Below are 10,136 nucleotides of genomic sequence, written 5' to 3'. Positions count from 1 at the left end.
ATCTCGAAGCTTGTCGGAGGAGGCCGAGTTATTACGATTGGATCGAGTTGTTCCCCTTGGCATAATTGTTGTCTGTGTCAGTCAACTTTCGTTTTATTAAAATTTCGATATTGCCATTTGAACCTATGGTTTTGCAAGGATTTTAGTTTCAAGGCAATATTATTTTCACTTAAACAAACCATTGATATAATCAAGGCATTGTCGCATTCATCCCTTTCAGTGCTTTGATAATGCAATATGCAAAAATTCAAGGATAATTTCCAACTTTATTCTATAAATAGTCAATATATCTATTTGCGTTGACGGAAACTCCACTTTTCGTTTGAAGTTTAAACAAAGCGTACATTGCCGATTCAACAGTTTTAAAGGAGAACGTGTTTGGAATATTGGAAAAGGGTCAGTTTAGCACATTTTGTTAACACATTACTTTTAATAAAGCTTTCAAAAGTACTAGTTATTATTTACATAAATAGGTGATCCAGTTTTGTTTGGATATGTTTCATGATTTAAGTTGGAATAATTGTGGCACAAACAATTGTTTAACATGTTCATTATCTAGATTGTAAACCGAGTGGGATCCCAGGAATACACCTCTTTATTAATTATCAATTGACGTTGACGAAAATTCCTCTTTAGTTTTATGTTTAAAGAAAACACTTTCGTTTTAACAGTTTTCATGGAGAATGTGTTTGGAATCAGGACCATTATAGCGCCTTATGTTTACAAAAAAACATTTTAAAAAACGTTCAAAAGTACTTGTTATTATTTATATATAGCAAACATTAAATTCACGAAGATATACATAAATAAATGTATCAGTGTTCACGTTAAATTGTTCTTAAAGGCCTAGTTTAATCTTTTTATAAGTGACCCCCCCCCCCTTCCGAGTATAGTATACAACTTCTGAGTATTGACCTTAATCTTAATCCGATCTGAGTGTCAAGCTGCGCTGTTAAAGAGGTTTTATTATAGAAATGGACAATACATTTAGTTGTTGTTGTTTTCAAACTATGTTTGAAACTATGAGCATCACACACAGTCTGCCTAAGCAAATGAAACGTTTAAACTGCATGATCATTGAGATTCATTAGAATTTTTGTTAAAATGTAAAGTTTGAGTATAAACCTCATTAATGTTGCGATAAGTTATTGCAAATGCATAAAATAGTGATGTTGTGTTGGTTATGTTGTTGTTGCTAAGAGTCGCCGCTGGATATTACGTAACTCGGTTACTATCTTGTTGTCACTAATTAATATTTTATTGATGCATAATTTAGTAAGTAGGTAATGATTTATCACTCAACCCTTATTTTTCGTGTACATGCATACGAATTGATTTTAAATACAATACGTTCTTTAAGTGAGGTATCTATTATGAATCAATCCATTTTCACAAATCATTTGAAATAAAAATAATTTGAAAATAATTGACGTATCTGAAAATCTTCTCTTGAAACATCCCAAGCCCATAATAGTATGTAAAACTGTTTTCGTCTTGATTCTGTCATGAGTAAGCGCAATTTGCTGCAAGTCCTTTTAAAATATATAAAATGCCTGATCGTTTCTGTATCGACTGGAAATTCAAAATATTTCATTTAAATTGTTTAAAATATCGCCAATGAGCAAAGTGTCATACACATTTCGAAGATCACCTTTCAATTGTGTACAACTGCTGATTAATGTCTTATATTGATATTAAGTATCACTAAATTATCTTACAATGTGTGACTGTTCTACGGAAAACGACCTCGCCAAGGTGCTGAACTCACGACAATCAGCTCACCTACTGTATCAAATATAAAAAAGATAAAACGATTGCCTTTGAAGTTGAAGTTGAACAGACGAATACCCAATAGCGAATTTGCACGAATTATACCGATCATTTTAGTCGTGGTGCGATGTTGATGAACATAAAACATCCAAGTGTATTTTGCCAAAGCGGACAAAGCAAGTCCATTTTGGCAAAGTGGACAAACAAGATACAGTTTATCAAAGCAGACGAAGCAAGTACATTTTGGCAGAGTGGAAGAGGCTAGTGTATTTTTGGCAAAGCGGACAAAGCAAGCTTATTTCGACAAAACGGAAAAAAGCATACCTATTTTGACAAAGCGTACAAAACTGTTCATTTAAACAAAGCAGAAGAAGCAAGTTCATGTTTGCAAAGCTGACAAAGGGATATTGAGTATACTCGTGTATTTTGTTTTAACATAACTCCACGCTAAAAAGTGACTAAATGACATGCATTTTAATGTCATGTGAGCATCGGGAGTAATCTATTATAATTATTTAGAACAAAAAAAAATAAAGCTTAAACACCTGAAGCATAGTTGTCAAGTTCATTGTCTATAATGAAACAATTTAGATATATGATTCATAATATTTATTTGAAACGTACTTTCAAACCGGTATTTTTTCAAGGTTCCATTAGTCGTACCTAAATATACTTGCGGTCAATGAAAACGCATAAAATCGTATAAAAATTATATACAGATAATTATGGCATAATTTAATTTCTGTACACGAACATGTTCCTTTAGCAGATTCGTATAACATATCGTGATACTTTGAAGGATATTAAATGTCCATTACGCGATATCTTGGAGTCCGTGCAAATCGTTATCTTCTTCAGTGTCATAACTACCCCAACTACTGATCCATGCACAATAAACACAGCTCTGATCCTCCTTCAGTGTCATGAATAGTCACATTACTGTTCCATGTAAAACAGAGAGCTCTGATCAACCTTCAGTGTCATAAGTAACAACACTACTGATCCATGTAACAGAGACACAGCTCTGATCCACCTTCATTGTCATTACTTACCACACTACTTATCCATGTAAAACAGACACTGGTTTTGCTCCTCCGGTAATGTCATAACTAGCCATACTACTGATCCATGTAAAACAGACACAGCTCTGATCCTCCTTTAGTATCATAACTTGCCTAACTACTTATACATGGGAAAAAGACACAGCTCTGATCCACCTTCGGTGTCATAGCTAGCCACAATAATTATCCATGTCAAGAGGCACAGCTCTGATCCTCCTTTAGTATCATAACTAGCCTAACTACTTATACATGTTAAACAGACACAGACCTGTTCCTCCTCCAGTGACATGACTAGCCACAATACTGATCCATGTAAAACAGACACAGCTCTGATCCTCCTTTAGTGACAAGACTAGCCACACTACTGATCCATGTGAAAACAGACACAGCCCTAAAACAACTTCAGTGTTATGACTAGCCACACTACTGATCCATGTAAAACAGACATATCTCTAGTCCACCTCCAGTGACATGACTAGCTGCACTACTGATCCATGTAAAACAGACACAGCTCTGATCCTCCTTCAGTGACATGACTAGCTGCACTACTGATCCATGTGAAACAGACACAGCTCTGATCCTCCTTCAGTGACATGACTAGCCGCACTACTGATCCATGTAAAACAGACACAGCTCTAGTCCACCTTAAGGGACATGACTAGCCACACTACTGATCCATGTAAATCAGCCACAGCTCTGATACTCCTTTAGTGACATGTCTAGCAACACTACTGATCTATGTAAAACAGACACAGCTCTGATCCTCCTTCAGGAACATGGCTAGCCACACTACTGATCCATGTTAAACAGACACAACCCTGTTCCTCCTTCAGTGGCATGACTAGCCGCTCTACTGATCCATGTAAATCAGACAGCTCTAGTCCGCCTTTAGTGACATGACTAGCCAAACTACTGATTCATGTGAAACAGACACAGCTCTGATCCTCCTTCAGTGTCCTGAACACTATTTATAGTACGAACACTATTTATACATGTAAAATAGACACTGCTTCATTCCTCCTTTAGTGTCATAATTAGCAGCACTACTGATCCATGTGAAAGAGAAACAGGTATGATCACTCTTAATTGTCATAACTTGCCACACTACTGATCTATGTAGAACAGACACAGCTGTAGTCCACCTTCAGTGGCATGACTGGCCACACTACTGATTTATGTAAAAGAGACACAGATCTGATCTACCTTCCGTCTCATAACTAGCCACACTACGGATCGAAGTAAAACGAACACAGCTGTAGGCCACCTTTAGTGTCTTTACTTGCCACCATGTTACTTCATGAATAACAAACACAGCTCTACATTGGCTTCATTGTCGTCACTTGCCAATCCACCTATGCATGTAGAACAGCTCAAACGTTGATTCACGTTAAGGGTTATTACAATTAACGATGCAGATCCAGCTTTAAATTGGCTTTGATATCAAAACGTCTCACACTGCTGATTCATGTACACAGGTTCAGCTCTTAGCTACATTCAGTGTCATAACTAGCAGCAATTCTAGTCCATGTAAAACTGATCCAGCTCTAAATTGGCTTCAGTGTCATAACTACTCACACTGCAGTTACATGTTAACAGGTTCAGCTCTGAGCCAAATTCAGTGTCATAACTAACCACAATACTGGTCCATGTTAAACATATCAATTGGTTTCAGTGTAATAATTGGCAACACTGCATATCTATGTAAAACAGAACCAGCACTGCTCAACCTTCAGTGTCATAACTTGCAACAATGCAGAACCATGCAAAACAGATAGATCTAGTCAGAATAAAACAAAGCTGGAAAGTATGTTTTGTGTGTGAAATGATTGTTTACTCTAATATTGATCATACCATGTTCATTAACGTAACAAATGAATTTTTATGTCTGTGTTTTATACCTTAACAGTTATTTGTTTTAATTGTTTTCAGAATAACTCCCTTCTGTAAGACAAATATCTTCGTGCTTCTAGTGTTCGTGACTGCTACTACTGCTATTGCTACTGCTTCTGCTACTGCTACTCTGCAAATCTACTACTACCACTACCACCACCACATCCAACACCACCAACAACACCACCACAACAACTACTACTACTAGTTCTACTACTACTACTATTACTACTACTGCTACTACTACTGCTACTACTACTACTACTACTACTACTACTACTACTACTACTACTACTACTACTACTACTACTACTACTACTACTACTACTACTACTACTACTACTACTGCTACTACTACTTCTACTTCTACTACTACTGCTACTACTACTACTACTACTACTGCTACTACTACTACTACTACTGCTGCTGCTACTACTACTGCTACTAGTACTGCTACTGCTACTTCTGCTACTGCTGCTGCTGCTGCTGCTGCTGCTGCTGCTGCTACTACTACTACTACTACTACTACTACAACTACTACTACTACTACTACTACTACTACTACTACTACTACTACTACTACTACTACTACAACTACTACTACTACTACAACAACAACTACTAATACTAATACTTTAGCTAGAACGGTGATTTAAAAATTATTTGAAATGAAGACCTGTGCCTCACTCTGTACTTTTATTTCAAATTAAATTGCAATAATAAGCCTTCCTTTTACAATAAATTTCAATACATTTTATTTTCATTCTGTTTGAAAATTCTTTAGTTAAAATTTAGTCAAGAGCAATTCAATTGAAGAATATTGAAAATAATTTAGATTTTTTGTCTTGTCTAGATATACAATATTACTATAGACTTATATAAGGAACACTTTCCTTTCTGAAACCGCTAGGCCAAGACCTTTGATATTTGTTATAAAGCACCATAGTATGTTAAAATTATACCCCTTTGGTCAAAGCTGGCCCCACTTCTTTTGACCTGTATTCTTATTTATGAAGCTTCAGCAATAAAATTTGGACCATTTGTACACTTTTAAAAAACACTAATCAATGTTGTCCTTTGATGACGTTGACTGTGATCTTTTGACTATGTTTCTAATTTTTGAACCTACGCCAATGAAATTTAAAGAAGGTGTGCAGTTTTGCAAACAAATAGCAATGTTTTCCTGTATGACCTTAACCACTACACCATTTGACAATATTCGGTTATAGGCCATCATGTCCCTCTTGTTTTAACTGTATATAAAGATACACTTAAAAAATACATCACTTAAACAAATACAATGATATGAGGGTATTTTATTGAATATATTCTATCCTTGTTTGCATTGTTAAGCCTTAATCACAAACCTGACTAGTACTGATACGGGATGATAGGGATTATTTTGATTTATTAAAGTGTTAAATACGTTTGAAAACCGAAAGATAACGGAAGATAAAATCAATTTAGGCCACATGTTTTGTTTATGATTCATTCGTTTTTGCGTGTTTTTTTTTGTGTTCAACTAGACGGTGTGTAGATAAGTCAAATATGAAATCAATATTGTTTTATTATGACCGACAATGGTAAAATCAGGAATAGCAGAACAATTTTTTTTTCTGACGAATAGTTACAGGAGACAATAACAGTGTAAATAATACAATTAAATATATATTATAAGTTAAACATTTACAACTACCGGCATAACTGTTTACAATTATCCTGCATAAAGGACAAAAAGACACATAAGTAGGGACAAGAAGGAAAAAATATGTGTTTTACAACGTGATTTGTTTCACATCCGCTCAACTGGGACAAATTCGACTTGTGTCATTTCATCAAATAATTCAGTTTAAAATATTATCGATTTATATCTTTTAATAAGTATAACAATCTTACAAATAGTTCCGATTAGTTAAATGGTCAAACCTTTCACAGTAAAGCGGTTACTGTCAGTAGTCAAACTCATCATCAAATGAAACGATAAACAAATTGTTGTTTCACTCAGGATTTTGCAATCAGAGCCCGCTGAGCTATTAACTTTACAATAAAAGCGCTTACATATGCTTGCCTACTGGACGTGTGTTTCCGGTCATGTGACCAGTGCTGGCAACAACCCCCACCCCCCTCATGCAAGAACGCAACAACGCGCCACTTCTTAATTATTTTATTGTATGATTTATGAAAGTATATTATGCCATTTCAATAAGCGCAATCAAATATATAAGTATGCAAGACTATCAATTAAAATTAAAATTAAATAATCGTAAAAATGATTTTAAGAGATACTACTACTACTACTACTTCTACTACTACTACTACTACTACTACTACTACTACTACTACTACTACTACTACTACTACTACTACTACTACTACTACTACTACTACTACTACTACTACTACTACTACTACTACTACTACTACTACTACTACTACTACTACTACTGCTGCTGCTGCTGCTGCTGCTGCTGCTGCTGCTGCTGCTGCTACTTCTACTACTACTACTACTACTACTACTACTACTACTACTACTACTACTACTACTACTACTACTACTACTACTACTACTACTACTACTACTACTACTACTACTTCTATTACTAATACTTTAGCTAGAACGGTGATTTAAAAATTATTTGAAATGAAGACCAGTGCCTCACTCTGTACTTTTATTTCAAGTTAAAATTTACTCAAGAGCAATTCAATTGAAGAATATTGAAAATAATTTAGATTGTTTGTCTTGTCTAGATATACAAAAGGCACTCGTATGGCATAAGCTATATTTTGCATAACTTATTCATTTTCCACACATTGAAGTAGATTTAACATGATACGATTCAGACTAAAGTAGTATCGACGGCCTATTGTCCCGATAGTTTGATATTAGACATACCGAGTGCAGTGCACGAGGGTTAAGTTTAAATAATGATTTCAGGTAGTGAAGTAGCATTTGTATACCATATTGTCAAGTGCGTATATTGAAATTGCGGTGTTAGTTTTCAACAAGATATTTGTTTTGCGTACTCTCAACCATTAGGAAATGCAAATTTAGTAATGAACGAAAACGTACAGCTACTCATCAAAAATAGTAAAGCGGCTTTAGTACTTTTTTCTCCAAAATTCAGAATAATTCTGATTGGAACGTTTACTACTAACACATGTACTTCATTTTAGTGCAAAAACACACACAAAACAAAACAAAACAGATTACACTGTCAAACATACAAACGCTTGTAAAAGAATAGAAGACACTGTCGAAAATAAGAACGCGCAAATAAACAGATTACATTATCGAACAAAAACGTATACAAAACAACCATTGCAAAGGTAAAGACTACATTATTGATCAAACAAACATGTGCAAATGTATAGATGACCTTTATTCATACTTCTAATATTGAACATGTACCTGTCTACGAAATCAATAAAAAGTGTCTTGGTTCTGTTGAACATTCATCCAAATTCTTATGTTTGGCCTTTTCAAGTAATACATTTTATACATCACTTTTTATTACGTCCATACATGGAGTGGGCGCATACAGGGTTAGCGTGTTGAGAAAAAAGTTTCACATCTAAAAGGACAAAAGTTATAGGTAAAAGACAAACTTGAATTTTATTTATTTAAGAAATTGTCAAAACGTAATTGCTTGCCTTTGATCTTATATTAATAAAGCATATGCATTATTTTTACTACTCTTCAGGCACGAAGATACTATTTCTGATATATGTTCTTGCTGTAACTGGGACATGGCGCATTGGTGTCGATGGTTCTGCAAACAAAAAACAATTTGTGTCTCAGTTTACGCCGCCATTATCTCTGGTCTTCTGTTCCGGGACGAACTGCGCTAATACTGATATATCTGTTCATCAGGAGCAAATGTACGCCAATTCAGCCGCTTGGTTTCTGTTCGGAAACAAAAAAGAATGATGCAGATAACTCTGTGCTCCTGGAATCTGTCTTGAACGTCTCACCACGCTTTGCTTGGGATAACGTTTGTGCAAAGATATGCAGCTGGTGGAGTTGCACCACGTATGCTTGTCACAATGGTGTTTGCTGTACACCCGGGAGCCCGAAAAGCAAATGTTGCCCATATAGCCATCCAGTTTGTATTGCAGACCGATACTGTTGCCAAAAAGGGTTTTCTAAAGTGTGTGGTGGGACAACCTGCTGCAAGAAGAATACGAATTGTTGCGTGTCCAATTGCTGTACCTATGATCAGGCTTGCTGTGGAACAAACGCGTGTTGTAATAGGGGTGACAAAAGCTGTAAAGATAGTTTGGGTCATAGATCTTGTTGCGATGAGAAGCACACGTTTTGTTGTGAAAAATTGGGCTGCAAATCACTTTGTCCCTCAATATTTGATGCGGTGCCATGTAATGGGGACATAATTGGAAATTTAGACAGTCAAAGTGAAACCTATGATTTTGTTAAAGCAGACACTACTTCGGGTATACCAAAAGAATTATACCGGTTGTTGCGTAAAACAGAAATCCCCGCAAGAATAGTGGCAAAGGATGCGGGAAGTACAAAAAGTGTTCAGTCGCATGTTCGTTGTGGATCCAAAAAGAAATACATTTCCCAATACATTTCGACAACAACCGAACTCCAATGCGCACTGAGGTGGTACCACACGAGTCCAAATGGAGGGATAGTAAAGATAGATGTATCCAAGTTACCGAAAACTGCCAGAATCATTGATCTAACGGACCCTAATATACGCAAACGATATCTTACAAACCCTAAGGCCGACCATTTTGCTGAACGTATGAATGAGGTTCTGGTGGCCTTGTCTAAAGGCGCATCAATGTCGGGGAAGATTATATATCCTCCAAGATCCAAGATTCAACGTTTTCAGCATTCGCTACAAAAGATTTATCAATTATATCAAAACAATACGCTTATTTTCGGTGTATTTCATTTCAGTTTTAAATGCAATGTTCGGAGAGTAAAATTCAATTCTAAATCCAACAGTGCTTTCAGAATCTAATCAATAAAAGGTTGAGATGCAATACTCACACATTAAATTCATCGCCCCCCCCCCCCCTTAAAAAAAGAAGAAGAAAAGGTTTCAGAATGTTTTTACGACAATCCTGAAGAACTTTCTCTTTGAAATTTTAAAAGAATCTTGGTTGCTGTTAAACCTTTACAAATGGAAAACAACAACACTATATCATTCTAAACATTTTCTGATAAACGAATTCTAAAATTATCATACTTAAAACCATAGTTTACTTTGATGAATCTATATAATCTAACAATATAACTAGATTATTAACCAGCAACGTACCGATTCTGTAATACACATACATAAAACACATGTTAAGTAATTACCTTATCAAGCCTATATACTGTAACGTGCAAACATAACAAACACCAACAGATCCCTTCAGGGAAAAGCATGCTCGACCTTTAAG

At 35.5% G+C, this 10,136-nt stretch overlaps 2 protein-coding genes across 2 annotated transcripts in view; both read left to right on the top strand.

Annotated features, from left to right (window-relative positions):
• The first annotated feature begins 334 nt into the window (after nucleotides 1-334).
• Nucleotides 335-10,136, top strand: part of LOC128224304 (uncharacterized) — a 34,896-nt gene continuing 25,094 nt past the window's right edge. The window contains exon 1 of the mRNA XM_052934115.1: nucleotides 335-396. The gene's annotated coding sequence lies outside the window, so the exon portion shown is untranslated. The remainder of the gene's footprint in view (nucleotides 397-10,136) is intronic.
• Nucleotides 4,760-9,758, top strand: LOC128224305 (uncharacterized). The gene is made up of 2 exons (XM_052934116.1): nucleotides 4,760-4,774; nucleotides 8,423-9,758. The coding sequence occupies exon 2, from the start codon at nucleotides 8,486-8,488 to the stop codon at nucleotides 9,707-9,709; it is 1,224 nt and encodes a 407-aa protein (XP_052790076.1). The 5' UTR covers nucleotides 4,760-4,774; nucleotides 8,423-8,485; the 3' UTR covers nucleotides 9,710-9,758.

Source organism: Mya arenaria, chromosome 17, assembly GCF_026914265.1.
Source record: "Mya arenaria isolate MELC-2E11 chromosome 17, ASM2691426v1".
NCBI classification, from domain to species: Eukaryota; Metazoa; Mollusca; class Bivalvia; order Myida; family Myidae; genus Mya; species Mya arenaria.
Note: the sequence above shows the minus strand (reverse complement) of the source record. Positions and strands in the feature narration are given on the sequence as shown.